The sequence below is a fragment of the Cnephaeus nilssonii genome (assembly GCF_951640355.1).
Source record: "Cnephaeus nilssonii genome assembly, chromosome: 10".
Taxonomy (NCBI): domain Eukaryota; kingdom Metazoa; phylum Chordata; class Mammalia; order Chiroptera; family Vespertilionidae; genus Cnephaeus; species Cnephaeus nilssonii.
Genome location: NC_137081.1, coordinates 47,940,718 through 47,962,208, shown reverse-complemented (window position 1 = coordinate 47,962,208; position 21,491 = coordinate 47,940,718). Strand labels below are relative to the sequence as shown.

Here is a 21,491-nt window from a genome sequence, read left to right as displayed (position 1 = left end):
AACCTGGGACCCTTTAGTCCACAGTCCAACCCTCTATCCACTGAGCCAAACCAGCTAGGGCCAGTGTTCATTCTTGATACTTTCCTTATACTAATAAAAAAAATGAACAGCTTTCTTTTTATGTTTGTGGGGAAAAACATTAAACAGCATATAATTATTATGCATGTAATTATAGTGCTTTGTGGATAAATATATTTACATAAGTATATAGGTTATAGTTCAGAGGCAGTTTCAAGCCTTAAGAGCACTTTTTAAAATGTATATATTTTTATTGATTTCAGAGAGGAAGGAAGAGGGAGAGAGAGATAGAAACATCAATGATGAGAAGAATCATTGATTAGGTGCCTCCTGCACACCCCACACTGGGAATTGAACCCGAAACCTGGGCATGTGCTCTGACCAGGAATCGAATCTTGACCTCCTGGTTCATAGGTCAACGCTCAACCCCTGGACCATGCTGGTCCCGCTTAAGAGTACTTTTAAAAATGAACCATACTCATGAAACAGATTTATTGTGTCTTTAGCACATATATTAAATAAATAATTGAACAGATTTTTAGGTGAGGAATGGTCTATTTCAATTTTATTAAGGATACACTGCTCCTTATGTATGAGTCTGTATATTATTTATTACATACATAATGGTTTTTATATACATGTGTGTATTTTAAGTTTAAATTAATGCAAAGTTGCCCTTCGTTGGCCCTTGTATAGCTTGTCTTAAAGAGCACAAGTGGGGAATGGAAGCTCTAGTGGCGATCGCAAGCCCTCCCTCACTGGGAGACCTGGGGTCAGCCTCCCTACCTGAATTAACTGGCAGCAATTTCCTGTAACTATACAATTTAGAAAATGATAGTATTAATTTCATAGGGCTTTTAAGAGCGTCAAGGATATTATCGCATGGGTAAGCTCTGTCAACTGCAAAGGACTCCACAACTATAGTAGTTACTCTAATACGATGCTCTCTTATGAACTCTGCAATTTCTAGAGTGCTCTCACTTGTCCTTATAGCCCACTGGGGCATTTTCCCAGATGGAGATGCAATAAGAAAGTGACTCTCATTAAAATTGACATTTAATCTTGGCTCCAAGGTTCCTAAAGCCAGCACTCTATTTTTTAGACTTTATTGCCATATGTCTGACCTGAGTAGCCATCTCTCATTGTGAATAACTTCAGTTTTTTAAAAAATATATATGTATTTTTTTTTTATTTCCGAGAGGAAGGGAGAGGGGGAGAGATAGAAACATCAATGATGAGAACAATCATTGATTGGCTGCCTCCTGCACAACCCACACTCGGAATCGAGCCTGCAACCCGGGCATGTGACCTGACCAGTAATCGAACCATGACCTCCTAATTCATGGGTCAATGCTCAACCACTGAGCCACACCGGCCGGGCATGAATACCTTCAATTTTAAAAGGCCACTTCCAGGGTGGTGCTGAGCTTGATAAACACACTGATGCTCAGAGCTTAGGATTGCTGGTGGGGAGACTATCCTGTCCTCTCTGGTGCTCTGTTGCCAAAGGTCAGTGAGTGGGACAACTGTTTTCCTTGATGCCTATGCGTAAAGTCAGTAGAGTTGGTGGTTGAGTGAGTACCAGCTTCTCGTAAAAGTCATTTGTTTTGCTGCTGTTGGTTTACAGAGCATTTAAGTTTCCATTGTATTTACCATCTATACTATTACTAGGTGTGTAGATATGTTTGTGTGATGAGCTTCAAAAGTCTTTGATTCATTCCGGTAAAGTAAGACATTTCATTACAGTTCAATAAACAAAAACAACTTGTTGAAAATGTGTGTTTTTTTAAAACAAAAAAAAACACTTTCGTTTTGTGTTCATGGATTTATGTGCAGAATAAATATTCTTACGTTCTGCTGCCTCTGATCTTCTCCCCTTTCCTGGCCCTGTGAGGCAGATAGAACAGGTGCCACTTCCTTTTACAGTAAATTAAGGCCCAAGTTTTATACCTACGAAGCTGCGGAGGTGGGACTTGACCTCAGATTTCCTGGCTGGGTGCCTAGCTCAGTATCTCTTGGCAGCTTCCCTGTCCCTCTGATCTTTTAAGAAATGTTTTTGCATTGTCTTTTGTTGACATTTGCGGGGTACTGAAAGAAAGATCTGATTAATGCAGAACTGGGAACTAGGCCTCAGTGACATATGTTGTCCTCCAGTTTCTGTCACCTCCCTCCCCTGTGCCTGTGCCATGGAATCTCACAGCCGTTAGCCAGGGGTATTCTTTTGTTGTGTGCATTGGAATATATATTTTAGGTCGCCTGAGGAATCTTGCAGATACTCATTCATGTCAAAGAAGCATACATGCTATTGTTATAGTAAATAGTGAATCGGGTACCAAGCGTTCATCCTGACGGACCCTTTTTTTGGTTGGAGATAAAACTAATGCCATCAGGCTGCGCAGTAGAGGGATTAGAGGCATCCTTCAAAGCCCCCTTTATCCACAAAGAGAAGGGGGCTAGAATTTGTGGGGGCATAAGACCATGTCACTTTTCAGCACTGAGCTTGAGATGTTTGGGACCCAAATGGGGTGTCCTATTAACTATTAATCTTCCTTTTTTTTTTTCCTTTGGTCCTCAGCCACTCACAACTGACCTTCACTACTATTATATCCTGGAGCTCTCGTTTTATTGGTCTTTAATGTTTTCCCAGTTCACTGACATCAAAAGAAAGGTAAGTGGGGTTCTGTTGTAAAGTGCCTGCAGACAGGTGTCTTTAATGGGCCCTGGCAGGTGGGTGTAGAGCCACGGGCACTCCCTGCTGTTTTCTCAGCAGCGCTGGGTTAGTCCTGCTCTCTGCTTGGATACATAAAGTTCTCTATTTTTGTTTGTGCTGTTTTGTATTTTGTTCCCCTTGTCTCTTAGCTCTTCCCTGGTGTTCTTTTCTCTATGAAAATATATAGCAACGAGTCCCGATAGCAGTAATTTCTCTCAGTCTGATTTACAAGTCCCTCTGTTCTCCAGATTAAATAAAGAAGAAAACTTTTATTTGTTGCTCCTGGGAGAGAGTAACATCTCCGTGTTCCAGCCCTACAGAATGAAATGTTCTCCAATTTAAGGGCTAACTGGCATGAAAAGTTGTCATGAAAAGGCAACATTCCTAAATGAACTGTGATCTGGGTTTCACCCCTCCCTTCTGCCGGCGTCTGTGGAGGGCACTCTTGACCCCCTGAGTGTTAAACCCGCTCATTCTAGTTCTCAACGCACCAGCCTCTGGACACAGGTGGCACTTCCGATTTTTCACGCTTATTTTTCATGATGCCATGTTCTCCAGATTTCCATATTTGGATTGTTCCTTCGAAGCTGTGTGTCCTGGCCTGCATCTCAGTGCCCATGCTCCACATACTTGTGTGCTCCAGAGCAGCGGTCGCCAACCTTTTGGACCTCACGGACCACCAGTGGTCTGCGGACCACCGGTTGGCAACCACTGCTGCAGAGTACCCTCCTTTCACTGACCCGCAGCAGGGGGTTACTTAGCTGGCAAAAGGCCGTCTTTGTGTTTTGTGTGGCTGAGCAGCCTTAATGTGGTGTATGTCCTCTGATTCTCCGAAGTGGGTGGTCCCTGTAAGGGCTAAGGCTTAGGTAGAGCGGGTAACTCATTGACACCCATAACTTGTGGTTCCCTTACTCCTTGCACCAAAGTTGCTGGGCCAGTTTCTGGGAATGTTTAGAGATCCTATAGGGACAGTATCCCAATTAGATATCCTCGTCTTACGTGAGGAGCCTTCTTCATTCATGTAGTCAGAACTTGTGTTATCTCCTATGTGCCAGGCTCATTGTATATTTTACTTATTTCGTTTTTAAATCTTTAGTAAAAATACAAAATATAAAATTTATCATCTTAACCATTTTATGTGTACAGTACTGTTACACACATTCACATTGTTGTGCAACCAGTTTCCAACGTTCTTTTCAACTTGCAAAACCGAAATTCTATATCCATTAAACAACAATTTCTCATTCTCCCCTCCCCGCTAGGCTCCTGGCAACCACCATTTTACTTTCTGTTGCTCTGAATTTGACTGCTCTAGGTACCTCATAAAAGTGGAATTAGACCATATTTGTCCTTTTGTGGTGGGCTTATTTCACTTAGCCTAATGTCCTTAGGTTCATCCATGTTGTAGCATGCATCAGAATTTTCTTCCTTTTTAAGACCAAATAATATGCCTTTTCTTTTCTTTCGAGGAACATTTTTTCCAGGGAGTCACACAAAACATAAGTATAACAAAGAAGGAGGTTTAAATATTCTCCCTATTTTGTAGTTAAGAAAATTTATGTACAGTAAGTTTATGTACATTTTTCAAGGTTGTGCAGTTCGGGGATGAATTACAGCCCAAGTTGACCAAGCAAAGTACTGTGATTGCCTCTTAGATTAGACCTTAGATTAGACGAGTGCACAGTTCTTGCATTGTCTTGCCTTGCCATGCGCCTGACATTAAAGGTAGTAATTTGCAGCTCTTTGTCATTGTATTGGTTCCTCTTTTGCTCAGTGAGAATTAGGGGTACCATCTAGAGTCCAAGACATTGCAAGACTGACTGTCCTTGGCTCCCAGTAGCCTAGTCCTCGTGAGATATGTCTGCACCAAAAGTCACCAAGCCCCTCCACTTGCTTGAGCTTTCTCATCACACATTTCAGTGAGCCAAGAGCTGGATAATTCTTATTTCATGTGCAAAATGGGAATATGGCCACTACCAGACTATTACTCAGCACAGGTTTTAATAAGGAAGGCTTTCTCTCTGTTGACATCTCTCATTAGTGAGTTGTAGCCCTTGCTTTTTTCCTTTGCATCTTGCTGTCACTGCAGGTTCTTAGTGGTTCCCTCCTCATTACCTCACCCCTTGGAGGGTCTGCCATTCCAGCCAGCAGCAAGGATTTATAGACTGTTCTGGCTGCGAAATATACCCCCCATCTTCCAGATTTTTAACTATTTACCAAACTCTCTAAAAAAGAGCCTGCTTCCTAATTAGGGAGTAGAAATATTTGAAGGCACCCATTGACAACAGAGTATAGAAATCAACTTCTGAAGGCCACTTGTAGGGTTGTTAATAGAAAGGTTATGTACATGTTTACTTAGCTTCCCAATTAAATAACAATGGGCTTGAACAGCCATTTCTCAAATAGGGATCCAGGTGCATAAACACTGGACCCAAATGCATACCTCAAACTGTTAGAATCAGTACCCTAAATGAGATTTAGAAATCATTTTTGTGACTTATGGGTTCATGAGTCTTTCTAAAATGGCTTTTATATTCACAAACTCTTCCCTTCTAGAAGTGTCCTAATATTGCTCTTTTTTATTTTTAAATTGCTCTGTTTCAAAGTAGAATCTGGATCTAAAAATGAGAGGAGACCCTTTCATCCCTTTGGTGACAGAGCCCATTGCCTCTCTTGATCTTTTCTAGGGCTGGTTCTTAATTGGTCAGTGATAAGTTATACTATGAATCTTCTAGCCAAGATGTAGTCATTTGGAGTAATAATTCAAATGACTTATAATTCTAATATTCTATTATAAGCTACCAAGATGTGTAAACCTTTTTGAGGATATTTTCCTTCTCTTTTTCTTCTTGCTTCCCTTCATTCCTTTCTCCTTTCCTCTTTCTCTCTTCTTCCTTTCCTCTTTTGTAAACAGAAATTGTTCCAGTATCTTGCATACTCTTGGTATTCAACGTTGTTCGAAATATTTCTTATTTCTCAGTGCTTCATTTTTGTTAAAATTCTGTTTTTAGCACCTGTTCACCATGAGTATTTCTTCTTCACATCTAAATTTTCTAAGGGACACTAATAAATACGACTGCGCTGGAGCTCAGAACAGCTTGCTTGTGTCTAAGCCCTAAGTCCCTTTCAACTAAGTAGCTGTTGGACTCACAGGTCTGGGTTGTGGGCCAATGAGCCGGGCTCATGTTCGGAGTCCTTCTCAGGAAATCATCCATGGCCAAGTTCCAAAGCCCAGCTGGTAAAATCAGCTGTTGCTCTTCTGGTCTTTAACCTAAGAGAAAAACTATATTTTGTAAAAGATTCCCGACAGAAAAGTATGGTGATTAAATTTAGCAAGAAGCTCATTGACAGATTTATATTTTCAGAGAATAACTGGCATCCATTCCTATGGGTGCTTTACTCACCTGTGAGGGGCCTGTCATGCTCCAGATCTTTCCTGCTTCAATTGGATTCAGGGTAGAAGACAATGCATGCTTTAATCTTTTTATAAAGCAAGCTGTATAGCATAGAATTAAATGGCATAATGTCCATGAAACCATCTAGTACAATGCTTGACAAATAGAGCTTAGAATAGTACCTCTGTTTGGCACATAATGACCAAAATTTGGTTGAATCAAAACCAAGTGCTAAAACCAAAAACACCTCCAAAACGTAGTGGTCACAAATTTTTGTACTTTTGGTCCATTAAAATTAACAAAACTAATTAGGAAGAGGAGCTAACTTAAGGTAGCCACCCTTTTTTCCTAGTACTTCCTCCATTTATAACCATGAATTCTTAACGGAAAGGACGTTTGAACATTTTCAAGGAGAGGGGACACCTTGTAATAAAGGAAAATCCTCTATATTTATCATTATGGGAAAGTTCTTATTTTTCTCATTTTTTTCTGGAGGGAGGGAATTATGGCAATATGGCTTTGAGGTTAAAGGCATGGGCTCTGGAGTTCATCCACCTGCCCGGCACCACTCCTAACTTGATGTGACCTTGAGCAAGTTACTTTACCTCTTTGTGCCTGATCCAGAGGCTTTCTGATCCAAAGAATGGAGTTCATATAACCTACCTCAACGGAGTGTGGTCAGCATAAAGTATTACATGCTGTTAGAACAATGCCTGGCACATAATTACTGCTCAGCAAATGTTAGCTATTGCTGTGGTCTTTAATGTGGTTCATCAGATAGTGCCAGCTCTCTACCCTCAGGCTCATGTAGGATTGTACTTCTCAGCCATGACCTCTCGTGTGGTTGTGACTGGTAGGCTGGGAACAGAACTGTCTAGAGTCACTTTTGTACCAGAGTATTTGATTGCTGGTGTGAGACCCTCTAAACTCTTTCCCCCTGTAGTACAGTGATTGGTAACATTTGAGATGGAGACTGCTGCCTCAGTCTGGTCCCTGAGTGACTGTGGTGAACAGAGTGAACCTCCACCCTTAGCCAAATGGTAACATGCAGTGGGTAAGAAATAAGCCTTTGTTTTAAACCACTGAGATTTCAAGGGCTTTATTCATGATTGCCACATCATCTGGCTTATCCTGACCGGTGCAGTTATTATTAATAATGTGGCTAGTTATCATTTCCTAAAACAATATTTGAAATAATTTTTCTAAATCAGCAGTTCTCAAAGTGTGGTCCGCAGACCCTGAGAGATCCCTAAGACTTTTCAGGGGACCTGCAAGGTCAAAACTGTCTTCAGAATAATACTAAGATATCACTTGCCTTTCTCACTGCATTGAAATTGGCATGGATAATGCAAAAGTAACAGTGGGCAAAATGGCTGGTAATGGCACCAAACTGTATCAACAGTCATTCTTCACTGCCACATGCTTGCAGGAAGAACAAATGTCAGTTTTACTCGAGAATGCTCTTGATGAAGCAGTAAAAAGTGTTAATTTTATTAAATCTGCATTCTTGAGTATACATGTAAAAATATTTTGTGTGATGAAATGGGAAATATGCATAAAGAACTGCTGCTGCGTAACAACATACAATAGTGTCTCAAGAAAACCACGTACAGTTAGCACCTTGCGTTGTGAGCTGAACTTGCTGCTTCTTTTCCCATGGAATCTTGCTTTTACTTGAACAAATGACTGGCAAACTATGGTTATTACCCCTTGTGTTTTTGGTAGATATTTTCTTGAAAATGCAGAATGAGCCTGTCAAGTTATATCAAAAACACAATTACCATCATCTGTTGTCAATAATAAAAACAAGCTTTCAAGCAAAATTTGGTTTTTGGAAAACTTGTGTTCACCAGCAAGAGCTTGATAGCATCTCAATGCTTTAAAACTTTTATCATGAGATTGGTAAGGACATTAATTCATGTGATTTGAAAAATACTGAAGAACAAAATATTTCATTGGCTCAGTGAGCCAATACTTTCCAAGTGACTAATGCATGATGCTACAAAACCATGCGTGAGTTTAAGATCAATTCAAAGGTCAAGACAGAGCAAAGGATTTTATGTAACAGAATATGAAAAGTTTATTGATCTGGTTTTAAATTCCACGTTGCAACTAACCTTGAAGAATATCCTGCTTCTCAAGTGTAGTATAGAATCAAAGAAAAATATCCCCAACTGGCTGAAAAGCCTAGCAAGATATTTCATTTTTGAACTGTGTGGTACTGGATTTTCTTTATATACTTCAACCAAAGTGACATCAGTTATGAGAATCCAACTCTCTTGTCTTAAGCCAGAACAGCAAAGAGATTTGCAATCATGTAAACAGTGCACTCTTACCATTTTTAAATTTTGGAAAAATGTAGTTATTTGGGGGAAAATATTTATGTTAATTAACAAATAATGGACTTTAAAATAAGTTAAGTGTGTTCTGACACCTTTTTAAAATTTTTCCGTTTTAATGTCTAATGTGTTAAATATTGATAGGTATCACCCACATAAAAAAACTCTTGGGTGGGAACTGCTCATCTATCTTATTTTTAAATCTTTTCTAAGAATACGAATCCGGGGAGTGCCTCAGATTGTATCAGCATGGCCTTTCTTTCCTTGAAGAGCTGAAATCCCACCAGGTGACACCTGATCACCCTGAGAGGGAGGGAGGAAGATGGGAATTTGCTCAGGGTAACCTCAGTGCTCCTCCTCACAGACACAGGCAGGCCACTCAACCGCTCCTTCACAGAGGTGCAGAGCTGCTCTTGGAGTGCTGATACTCTGCACGCGAAGCTTAGCTTTCTCCCATGGCAGATATTCCTGACTCAGGCCTCTGGGTGGGTGGGTGTGTTTCATATTACAGTGTCTTCAGAATGTCAGAAGGGAAGAAGAGGCAGCTCATTTTAGTAAGTTACCACCTGTGATCAAAGCATTTCAACCCAGTGCTGTGTGCAGGGGGGTAGGACAATAGGACAGTATTGTCCAGAAAAGAAATAGGTTTTTGTGGGGCAATTTTATGGGATTTTATTCAAAGGCTATCTTAACTTACTCCGGCAATCACACTCCCAGGTTCCTTGCCAAGGGAGAGGCTCGTAAGCATCTTGAGAATCTACATAGTGCTGTCCAAGGTGTGGGAGGGTGCCAGGCAGGGACCTCTTCTTCCAATGAGGTGTAAAGACCCCAGGACCTCCACAGTGCTGCTGGTCTGGGCTCTCGGTCCTCAAGTCCAGACCTCAAGAGTCCCACCCTCTCTCAGGAGCTACCGGTGGGTTCCACGTTCATTTGGAAGATTCAGTCATTCAGCCTCCTGTGGGAAGTTTCCCTCAAGTCATCCTGGGGGTCTTGGGAAAACACCCACGTTGGCTTATTATAGTGCTGTCTCCCTGACTCGGTGCATTCCCTCCATTTCTATTCCCATAAATATAAACAGGCCCATCGCATGTCCTCCCCTTTGGCTTCCAAACAAGAAGCGCCTTTCACACTCATGGCGAATCCTGCACCTTTGCCCTGGACCCCCCCTTCTCTTCCTTCCTTCTAGAAGTGCACCTTGTTCTCTTTGTTAGTCTCTCACTTACATGTGTTTTCAGAAGTGTCCTCTCTCTGTGGCCTCCTCCCGCAGTCTTCCCTCCTGCGTTTGCTTCTGAAAAGCAGCCTGCTGGGATAGGAGCCTGCACTCAGGGATCACGCAGAGCTGCATTCAGATCTGGCTCTAGCCTGTCTCCATTATGTGACTTTGGAAAAATCACATAGCATCTCTGTGCCTCAGTTTCTGTATAAAATTGAGTTCTAGTAGTACTTGCTTTGTGGGGCTGTTGTTCAGAGTAAATCACAGTGTTCGACAGAACCTTTGGAGCTGGAGAATTAGCAGGCTAATGGGAGGGTGGATCGAAGTTTACCAGGTCGTCAAAGTGGAGAAAAGAAGAGAAAGCACAAGCCTTCCAGCCAGGAAAAACAAAACAAGCAAAAATTTAAAAACAAACAAACAAAAGAACAACAACAACAAAACTGCATGGCCAGGGGCCTGCTTAAAGACAAGAAGTAACTTGAGGAGTGAATGCTATAGGTATGGTTTGTTTATGTTTGTAAAAGTAGGTGGAGAGCCCAGACAGCTGAAGGGAAAGGAGTTAGAGAAAAGATAAGGCTGACGATGATAATGAGTTTCTCTGGAACCCTCCTGACAACTTACAGCACCATCCCAACCTGGTTGACCAGAAGAAAAATTTTTCCATCTACAGTCTCAAGCACAAAACGGAGGTCCTTGATTACCCATTGTCATTTTGCGCCTCATATTTAAAGTAAATATCAGAATTATGGCTTTTGAGTTTTGGGGGATATTTCTGATTTTAGTTGAGCACACTCTGCCCCCTACTGATCATTCTGGATGTTTTCAACCTGAATGAATTTACTTGACAGCAAGAGTTGCCTTTGTCCTCAAGGATATTGGAGGGAGGGAGAGGGTGGGGAGGAAGAGGGGGAAGAAGAAAGGGAATAAAGTCTTAACTTGTGCATCACTGAAGACAGTTTTATTGAGTGTACTTAAAATGTCTCAGAAGTGATCCTTTTAGCATTAAAAGCTGTACAAATTAGTGTGGCTGGGCCAAGAGTAATTTAAACAGAGCCCATAAAGTGTCTATAAAGACCTCCATATTCTGCGCTTATAATGGGCAGGATTTGTAGTGATGGAGAACTTACGAAGATCCAAAGATCAATGAGAACTAAGACATGCATGTATAATTAAGAGAAATCTCATTGAAAGCCGAGTGCATTCGGAAAGGGTGCTTTGGACAGGGGAGGAAAGCATGAAGATAAGAAGGACTCCAGGGAGTTACAAATTAAGTTCCGTGCTCTGGCCAGGCACACTGGAAGGGAATTGGTGGCACTGTCATACTGTTTTCTGCTGTACAAATAAAATTTTATTGCATCCCCTGCCACAGTAATAAAATCAATTAAAGATTAATATTAACTAAATAATTCATAGTAGAAAAGAGATTATGAATTCTTGATTTTGAAATGGTACCATAAATGTTACACAGGAGAAAGATTGGGTAAACACTGCTTATACAGCAGTTCTTCACTCCATTTATCTAAGTTCCCAGAAGCTATAAAATAATGGCACATCTGGCGGCAGAGAAAGTGCTGTTGCATCCAGAAAGCTCTTATTATAAAAGCTGGTCAGGATTTTCAAATTATCTTGAAGTTGTCGTTATAATTTATCATGAGAAGTGTGATGGAGATACCTGCCAAAACTCTTTTTTTAATAGTGTGTCTGAAATTGAGAGTCATATTTTATGGGTTACTTCAGAATAGCTGTGAAAATTAAATCTCTTACATATTATTTTTTTAAATATGTTTTTATTGATTTTAAAGAGGGGCATGGAGAGGGAGAGAGGGAAACATCTATGTAAAAGAGAAACATTGATCAGCTGCCTCCTGCACTTCCCCTACTGGGTTTGAGCCTGCAACCTGATCATGTGCCCTGAGTGGGAATCAAACTGGTGACCTTGTTGGTGCATGGGATGACGTTCAACTAACTGAACCACACTGGCCAGGGCCTCTCTTACATATTCTTTATATGAAGAAAATGTGATGAAGCTTGCCATGAGACTACGCAGTTGGCACATCTCAGAGAACATGACCAAGTTTCCACAGTATGCCCTTTAATGTGGCTGTAAGGTCAGAGTCATCAAACTTTCTATAAGGGGCCATATACTAACTGTTTTAAACTTGTAGGCTGTATAGTTGCTATTGAAACTACTCAACTCTGCCACTGTAGTAAGAATGCTGCCATAGACAATAATTAAACAAATGGATGTGGCAATGTTTCAATAAATCTTTCTTGACAAAAACAAATGGAGGGCCAGATTTGGCCTGGGGGCCATAGTGCACCTTTTGATGCTCTAAAGTAGAGTTAACCTGGACATGCATATTTGTTGAACAGTGAGGATGTCAGATTTGAGAATGGCTAGTGGAGATATTTACATCATATCAGTACATATTCTTAGAAACATTTTGATAGCAACAATAGTAAATGTAAAGTCCTTCACCAAGTAATTTATTGGCACTTACTGCTTTTAGAATGTTTGTATGTGACAGTTATCTCCCTCAAGGACCTAAATCTCTATATATTTAGTCCAAAAGAGGAAAAATTTAGCCTATTAGGAAAACATGTGAAAATAAATTTGACTCTAGATGTAATGTGGATGAAGTTCTAAGCACGGACTGCATTTTAGAGAAGGGCTAATGGAATCATATCTGCCAAGGCTTCTCCACCCTATATTTGAACAAATGTTTCCCAAATAAATCACACTTTTTCATTCCTTTCCAATTTTCCCATAATTATTTACCCTAGTATGCATAGGCTATGCTTGCTAATACCAAGTGAATTTTAGTTACAGTTTTTGAGGAACCTTGTTATTGGAAGTAGCTTTCTTTAAATGCAACCTTTAGCCAATCCTCTTTATAGTGAGCCAAAATTCAAGGCCACTTAAAAATATAATAGCTGAATAAATTGTGGGAGATTGCAGATACCCAAAGGTTTACCTTTATATACATTATGAGAACTTTTCACGTCAGGCATTGGTAAGAGAAAGGTGTAATTTCCTCAAATTGCTTAATATGGGACAAATCAGAATTAACTGATTTTTATAAATCACTCTGAGTATACTTTCATTTCTGTCATTGTCTCAAGATGAGATAGATTTTTAGTCTCTTGTTTCTTTTCTTTTTAAGAGGTTATATATATATATACACTAGTGGCCTGGTGCATTAAATTCATGCACGGGGGGGGGGGGGATGTCCCTCAGCCTGGCCTGCACCCTCTCCAATCTGGGACCCCTCGGGGGATGTCCGACTGTTGGTTTAGGCCCAACCCCACAGGATTGGACATCTGTCTCCAATCCAGGGACCACTGGCTCCTAACCACTCACCTGCTTGCCTGCCTAATGCCCCACCTGCCCTCCCCTGCCGGCGTGCTCACCCCCAACTGCCCTCCCCTGCCGGCCTGCTCGCCCCCAACTGCCCACCCCTGCCGGCCTGCTCACCCCCAACTGCCCCCACTGCCGGCCTACTTGACCCCAACTGCCCCCCCACAGACCTGATCACCCCCACTGCCCTCCCCTCCTGGCCTGATCGCCCCTAACTGCCTCTGCCTTGGCCCTGCCACCATGGCTTTGTCTGGAAGGACGTCCAGAAGGCCTCCCGGTCTAATTAGCATGTTACCCTTTTATTAGTATAGATATGTATCTTTAGTTATCCATAGCCAAGGTCAAGAATCTGTTGTACTTTCATATTCCCTCAGTGGGAAAAGTATTTAACTGTGATTATTCTTGGCATATGTAAGCTTCGTCTGAAATCCTTCCCATCGCCATCTCTGTATTTGTTCCGGAGCCTGAGCAGCCACTCTCCCCCATACGGTGCCAAGTTATCCTCCTGAAGTCCACTTCCTGCACAGCCACGCCACTCCATGAAGTTCTGGGAGTTTTACCCCCAGTTGCACAATCCCAAGTGAAGAGATAGGAATACTATTTGTTACTCTGCTGAAAGTCATATACATTTTTATGTACCTTGAAGGCTTAAATAAGAAAACTATTCTTGAAAATAAAACAACACAGAAATGAGAGATTGCTATTATTGCTGCAGTTTTCATAAAATGAAATCAGCTTTAACTTCTGCTGCCGAATTTCTATTTCCTAGAGAGTTTGAAAATATGTTCAATGAATAACCTGGAACTAATTATCTCATCTCCATTCATATGAGTTAGACTTTAAGTTTATTAATTACATTTGTTAATTTTGTTAAATTAAATTCAGAAAAGCTAATGCATGTCATTTGTATCTGAGAGAAAAGAGTCTTCCCTTAGCCTTGCAGTTTAGAGGTATGTCATATTCTTTACCGTCCATGCACATCTAAATCAGCCATTACTTCAAATCTTGATCTTCTTATTCCCTTGTTGAAAAGGTTCACCAATGATTTTCTTTGTTGCAAAGATTATTCCCAAAACAAACTACATAAAAGTATTAGTACTTTATCAAGCAAATGAGAACTTAAAGAACAAGTTTCTTGTTGGTGGTGTTACCTGTTTTGTTGAGAAATGAATTCATTTGTGTTTATAAAAACATGTACATGGAGATGAAGTTCTGGTGCCTCCTGAAGACACAGTATTAATTCAAAGACTCTCTTGCAGCCTGATCATTGCAAAGGGGGCTTCAGCGTGTTGAACGTCAGACACATTATTCTAGACGAGCACGTCTTAATGAGGGGGTGATCCCTCTGGCTAATACTTTATTGTACATAAACGCCTCCCCCCCCCCCCCCCCCCGAGAGAACTGAGTTAAGGAATCTGATTTTCATTCGGATAGTTGGGAATGGAACCCAAATAGCTGGAATTTCACCTGCACCCAGGCATTTCTGAGGTGAAAGCTACACAGAACAGGCTGAGAGACTCTGTCCTGGGTTTCCTAAGTAGCATTAGGAAGTGTAGTAAGGGAAAAAAACACACACCGTATTATCTTACCAACTTCCGGTGTTAATATGGATGGCTCTTCCCTGAATTCTTTCATTTCAGATTTATTCTAATGGAGTTTGAGTCAAGACCACACCTAATTTTTTTTATCTGTCTCTGATAATTAACATATAAAACACTGGAATGAGGGCTGAGATTGGAGTAAATATTAGGCAGGAAACAAAGAAGGAGCCCTTGATGATTGCTCTGCATAGTCCAGAAACAGTATGGCAGAACGGCAGGAGGTTGAGGAAGCCACAGAAGTAGGTCGCCAGGCCAGTCTGTTTTGAATAAAGGCTTTCAGAATCAGTCTTCAGTCTGAGGCCGTCAAAAATTCACAATCTCTCTACTAAAAATGTAGTGAAACATTATCAACTTAAAATGCTAAGGTTCCTGCAGCCATATGTGTGTCTACATATACACCAATCGTTTTTAGCAGTCACAGATATGAGGATGGGAGTTGCCCACCCTGAATTGATAAAAGTCCAAATTGTGTTTAAAAACTGGTATTTGGACCAGACTGTGTGTACGTAAAAAAAAATGTGTCAGGGTGAGATGTGTGTAACACATAAAATAATGATTCCATATTCCAAGGCTTTTATTAAAGATATTTCATTGTGTGCAATGCTTTTTTGAAACAGAAATGCAAGACAAAATTCATTATTCATGCTTTATTCATATTCATACAGATATGACTGTAAATTGAGAATTGGTCTTCTGCTATGGGCATAACTCTGAGTCTCTCAGTAATAAATGATTTTTGGAACCAGGGAAATTATATGCAGAAATCATCTTCACAAAACAAACTTTGAAAAGCAAGACTTTTGTTTTTGAGAGGGTCCTTGATTTATTGCCAAGGGCTTTGTGTTTTTTATTGACATTTATATCAGATATAAATCAGGAAACTTAATTATAAAATGATCCTAATCATCCATAAGTGGATTGATTAAAATGTAAATTTTAATCAACTTAGATTTATTCATTTTAAAATTAAATAGAGAAGATTCGTTTTTCAGTGAGTCAAGAGCAGTCATTCAGGGCTGAACAATGGGAAATGTGGGAAGTATTATTCCGGTTAGGTACCCAGCTGGTTAGACTTAAAATCTGTGTAATAAGCATGGGCAAATATAAGCTCACTGGACTGTTGAATTAAGCTCTGTATGTTTTCATTTAATTATGCTTAGGAAACAGTTTAAAATATCAGTTCATAGGGTAGCTCCACTTTAACTGATTCATTGTTTTGAAATAGCTATTGTCTGGTAGGTCATGGAACCTAATAAATTTTGGATAACAGCCTGGAGAGAACACATGTGGGAAACACTGTCAGAGCAATTTTTATTGTATGCCTAAGACATTTGGGTATTGTCCAACTTTAGTGATTTAGGAAAATGCTAGGTACTCCCAAAACAGAGAAAATCAGAAGTAGGTAAGACTGGTAAATTGAGTTGACACATGATCACTCATTAAACTCAGAGCATGGTCATCATTTCTCTGTGCCAGTGAGCTGGGAACTATATGTGAATGTGGTTCTGGAGGAAGGAGCATAGTGGTAGGTCAATAGGTGGCAGAAGTTTGCAAGACTCAGCTCTGCAGTTCTACTGCAGGCAGATAGAATTAACTGATGCAAGACAGATGATTCTTCCAACAGTGGTATTCACCGTCAGTGCAACATGGCTAAGTTAGTTAAAATAGTTGCACTTCATTTAAAAAAGTTATCTAACCTGATTTAGGAAAGTCTTCAAATAACACCAGTTTGTTCATTCATTTCATTATAACAGTAAGATGCTGTAGGTATACCAATTAGCCTGTGGTAAAATTGGTTTTGTTATATGTTGTTTCACTTAAAATCACAGAACCTATGAATGTCCTTAAGTGAGGGCTTACTCTACCAGTAATAAATCAGAGTGTATGGTTATCAATAAGTGTTTGGCAGAAAAATAACCTCTGGACATGTTTACCAAAGTATATACAGAGCCATTTAAACATTGTGGGGTTTCTAAAACATACACATCTAATTTTATTTATCATTTTCACTTGAAGTTTGACATTATAAATACAGAGAGACATTTTAAGAGTTCTGTATTACAGGAATTTAAACATTAAAAATACCCATAGCATTGTAGGTTCACAGTATTTAAATTAAAATCAAATAATTGGAAATGTTTTCGATATGGGAACTATACAATGAAATAAATGGTTGAAGGACCTAGTAGGAGCGGTATTTTATTTCTTGTGGATTATCATTTTACTTTCAGGATCTAAACAAAGACTGTTGTTTGAATGTTTTAAAACCATTAAAAAATTGTAGAAGTTGGGCCTTTGAAACTTCAAAGTGTTTGACATCGACAGTTACTGAATAGAGGATGTTTCATAATATGCTTTCCATTTTGGCTAATTTTTTATGTGTCTTTACATGAATGGTCTAGAGCAGGGGTCCTCAAACTTTTTAAACAGGGGGCCAGTTCACTGTCCCTCAGACCGTTGGAGGGCCGGACTATAGTTTTAAAAAAACTATGGACAAATTCCTATGCACACTGCGCATATCTTATTTTGAAGTAAAAAAACAAAATGGCAAAAACACCCGCATGTGGCCCACAGGCCATAGTTTGAGGACACCTGGTCTAGAGGGGAATAATCCTCTTTCTCCAAGGTTTCAAGTAAATCACAATTAGAGCCAATCCTGGCACTTAAGTCCCTGAGAAGTTCAAGCTTACTGTGGGAGAAATATAGATTAAGAATAAAAATACCAATAAAAAAGAGACTTTATTTTTTTAATTTTTATTGAATTTATTGGGGTGACATTGGTTAATAAAATTAGATAAAATTATATAGGTGTACAATTATATAATACATCATCTGTATATTGTATTGTGTCCAACCCAAGTTAAGTCTTTCATCACCATTTATTCCACCTTTACCTTCTTAGAGAGACTGTATTTCTAAGCAACAAAAATTTCCTATCACAAGAAATCATGTTCAGATGGTCAGGAGATATATCAGTATCTGAGAAAGATGATCTTTTCACATGAGCCAAGAAGTAGCTTCCTTGAAGTTTATCAAAATAAGGATAGCCAATATTCCATTATTTTTGTTAAATTTTATATAACTATAGACAGATACTGGTAAAAATTCAGAGTTTGTTTGTGTAGGATCCATCAGAGAGGCAATATGTTACTATTCTCATTTTAATATCCCACTGAGCATATTCCAGGAGAAGGATGCAGAAGTAGTCAGAGAAGTGGTCCATTTGGACCTGCACTGCTACCCGAAAGATTTTCCTAAAATCCTAACATGGCTGTGTTTTTCCTTCCCCAAGGACTTCGGCATTATGTTCCTGCATCACTTGGTGTCTATTTTCTTGATTACCTTTTCATATGTCAACAACATGGCCCGAATAGGGACCCTGGTTCTCTGTCTTCATGATTCAGCAGATGCTCTTCTGGAGGTAAAAGTTTATTTCATCTTTGAGATTACAAAACCTAGAATTCAGGAAGTCCAAAGACTATCACTTCTATGTTGTGCTAGATGGTGCTGGGGACGAAAGCATATGACTGCGTTGAAACTGTGGGGGTATTTCTTTGTATGCAAACTTGTTAAAAACAGACTTTTAAATTATCTTATAAATTTTTGTATTAAAAATCTTTATCATATTGACATTCTTTATTAATGGAATAATGAACACCTTTACTATTCCACACTTAAGAAATGAATGTGGGTGGGGGGGGGGACAATGGTAAGATATGTACACATATAATACCTTAATGTAAAAAAAAGTGAAAAAAAAGAAATGAATGTTTTACATTAAGAAAATTATTTCTTGTGCTCTAGCTGGTTTGACTTAGTGGAGAGTGTCGGCCTGAGGACTGAAGGGTCCTAGGGTCGATTCTGCTCAAGGGCACATGCCTGGGTTGCAGGCTGATCCCCAGTAGGGGGTGTGCAGGAGGCAGCCAATCAATGATTCTTTCTCATCATTGATGTTTCTATCTCTCTCTCCCTCTCCCTTCTTCTCTGAAATCAATAAAAATATATTTTTTAAAAAAAAATTATTACTTAAATAGATTTTATTTCACATTGATTTATCCAGAAAGTGTATATAATTCAGTTTAGTTATTAATGGAAGTTGTTTTTTTACAGCAAAACGTGTGTACAAATTGCAAAGAATATGTAAAAATTGTTTCCTGTGCATATAAGTGTAAAAAGTCTCTGAGGATATATTTGGTTGCACTTTGGTTAACTTTCTAAACCATTATCACTTAGAATTATTAAAGTAGCGAAAAAAGAAAAGAACAATGTTTCTAGCATATGTCAAAATATGAAATTTCCAACAAAATGTTTATGTAGTATTTACTCTTAATTACACACTCAGTAATCCTACCTAATAAAACAGGGATATGCAAATTGACCACACCTTCGCTATGCCTAAGCCACGCCCACCAGCCAATCAGAGCGAGTATGCAAATAAGCCCGAGCAAGATGGCGGGTAATTTGCATACATTGGCGCCCAGAGCTGACCCCTGCCATCGGAGGCGGGGAGGCTTTAGGCCTGGGCAGGGCCCAGCCCTCCGTTGGTGTGAACTATAGAGGAAACACCTTTTCTGACTGCACATTGGCTAAGCCTCCTGTATGCCACTGGTAATATTCTTAGTAACTTGGGTAATAAGAATCCAAAAAGGTGATCTAGGGTTTTTCCACCACACTTCTGGAGAAAAAAACGAAGGTCCGCTGCTGGAGGGGCTAAGAAATATCATATCCTGCCCTAGCCGGTTTGACTCAGTAGATAGAGCCTCAGCCTGCAGACAGCAGGGTCTGGGTTTGATTCTGATCAAAGGCATGTACCTAGGTTGCAGGCTCCTCCCTGGCCAGGGCCCAGATCAGGGCTTATGCAGGAGGTAACCAATCAAAGTGTTCCTCTCACTTTGATGTTTCTCTGTCTTTCCCTTTCTCTTCTACATTCTCTAAAAGTCATTGGAAACATACCCTCAGGTGAGGATAAAAAAATAAATAAATAAATGCATATCCTATGAAAGACACATCTTGAAAATGCCTAAAGAAAGTTGTCATTTTTTCTTGGTGAAGGGACTGGAGTCCGTGTTGATGAAAACACCTTGGTGGCTGCGGTGACTGACAGTGGCTGCAGCAGTGGGGTGATGGGGCTGGTGCCTTCCCCTGACCAGCCCGGTTGCCTCCCACAAAGGGAGGCCAGACTGCGGCTTAGGTACGCTCCCTGTGGGGCGTGGGCCTAAGCCGTCAGTAGGACATCCCCTGAGGGCTCCCAGTATATGAGAGGGACCCCCGACCCCCAGTGCATGAATTTCATGCACCGGGCCCCTAGTGTTATATAATTAAATAAAAGTTTTTTCTATACTAAGAAATTTGCCCTAACTGGTTTGGCTTAGTGGATAGAGCGTCGGCCTGTGGACTCAAGTGTCCCAGGTTCAGTTCCGGTCAAGGGCATGTACCTTGGTTGTGGGCACATCCCCAGTAGGGGGTGTGCAAGAGGCAGCTGATTGATGTTTCTCTCTCATCGATGTTTCTAACTCTCTATCCCTCTCTCTTCCTCTCTGTAAAAAATCAATAAAATATATTTAAAAAAGAAAAAAGAAATTTATGTAACTGGTCAAAAATAAACCTACCAGAGTACAAATTGCATGTAGAAGTTGGTCTTAGAATCTGTATTCTGATTTTTTATTCCTCTTGGCCCAAAGTTCTTCTTTAGAGCATTTACTATCACTGTGAATGTAGAATAAAGGTGCCCTCAAATAATGATTTGTTATCGCAGTATAAGCAGAAATTTCCCACACCATAAAATTGAATTTATAAAGGCAGTTAATCAAGGTTTGAAGTATATATAGCATTTTATTAAAAACTTGGTCCCTATAAGTTTATGAAACAGAAAAATAGTCCTAATGGGCTATGTCACAGGATAGTTTGGCAGTAAGATCTTTAAGTGCTTCAAGCTGGGCTCTATTCCACATATTTCTTAAAGGAGAAATATCCTATATAATGAAGCTATAATATGCAAATTGACCATCACTCCAACACAAAAGATGGCCGCCCCCATGTGGACACAAGATGGCTACCACAAGATGGCCGGCAGGGGAGGGAAGTTGTGGGTGATTAGGCCTGCAGGGGAGGACAGTTGGGGGGGACACAGACCTGCAGGGGAGGGCAGTTGGGGGGGACCCAGGCCTGCATGGGGGGGCATTTGGGGGTGATCAGGTCAGCAGGGGAGGGCAGTTGGGAGGGACAAGGCCTGCAGGGGAGGGCAGTTAGGGGCGACCAGGCCGGCAGGGAAGGGCAGTGGGGGTGACTAAGCCCATTGGGGAGGGCAGTTAGGGGCAATTGGTCTGGCAGGGGAGCAGATAGGCATTGATCAGGCTGGCAGGGGAGTGGTTAGGGGGTGATCAGGCTGGCAGGCAGAAGCGGATAGGGGCAATCAGGCAGGCAGGCCGGTGAGCAGTTGGGAGCCAGCAGTCCTAGATTGTGAGAGGGTTGTCCCATATTTGGAGAGCATGCAGGCTGGGCTGAGGGACACCCCCCCCCCCTCGCCCTCGCCCCATGCACGAATTACATGCACCAGGCCTCTAGTAATTACTATAAAAGACAATACCCAGAAAATCAGTTACCATTTGGTTAAATCCTAAGTATGCTTAAAAGTAGAAATTTATGCAGCACTGCACAGTTTTGAAATCAATCCTGTACAGTCTGCCTACTTTAATCTCTGTGAAAATTCTGGCATGATACTTGGCAGAGCTCCGATTCAGAAAATGTTTGTTGAGTCATCTTGTACCACTTTAATCCAGAAAAGAAAAATAATCCAGAAATCCCAGCCATGTGGGTGAAAGCAATGGTCTTTATCACCTGGATCCTCTTTTATATTA

The 21,491-nt window shown here is 40.5% G+C and overlaps 1 protein-coding gene across 1 annotated transcript in view; it reads left to right on the top strand.

Moving 5' to 3' along the window:
- Positions 1 to 21,491, top strand: part of CERS6 (ceramide synthase 6) — a 263,770-nt gene that overhangs the window by 187,197 nt on the left and 55,082 nt on the right. The window contains exons 6-7 of the mRNA XM_079782839.1: positions 2,594 to 2,686; positions 17,927 to 18,055. Of these exons, the coding sequence (XP_079638965.1) occupies positions 2,594 to 2,686; positions 17,927 to 18,055 (222 nt within the window). The remainder of the gene's footprint in view (positions 1 to 2,593; positions 2,687 to 17,926; positions 18,056 to 21,491) is intronic.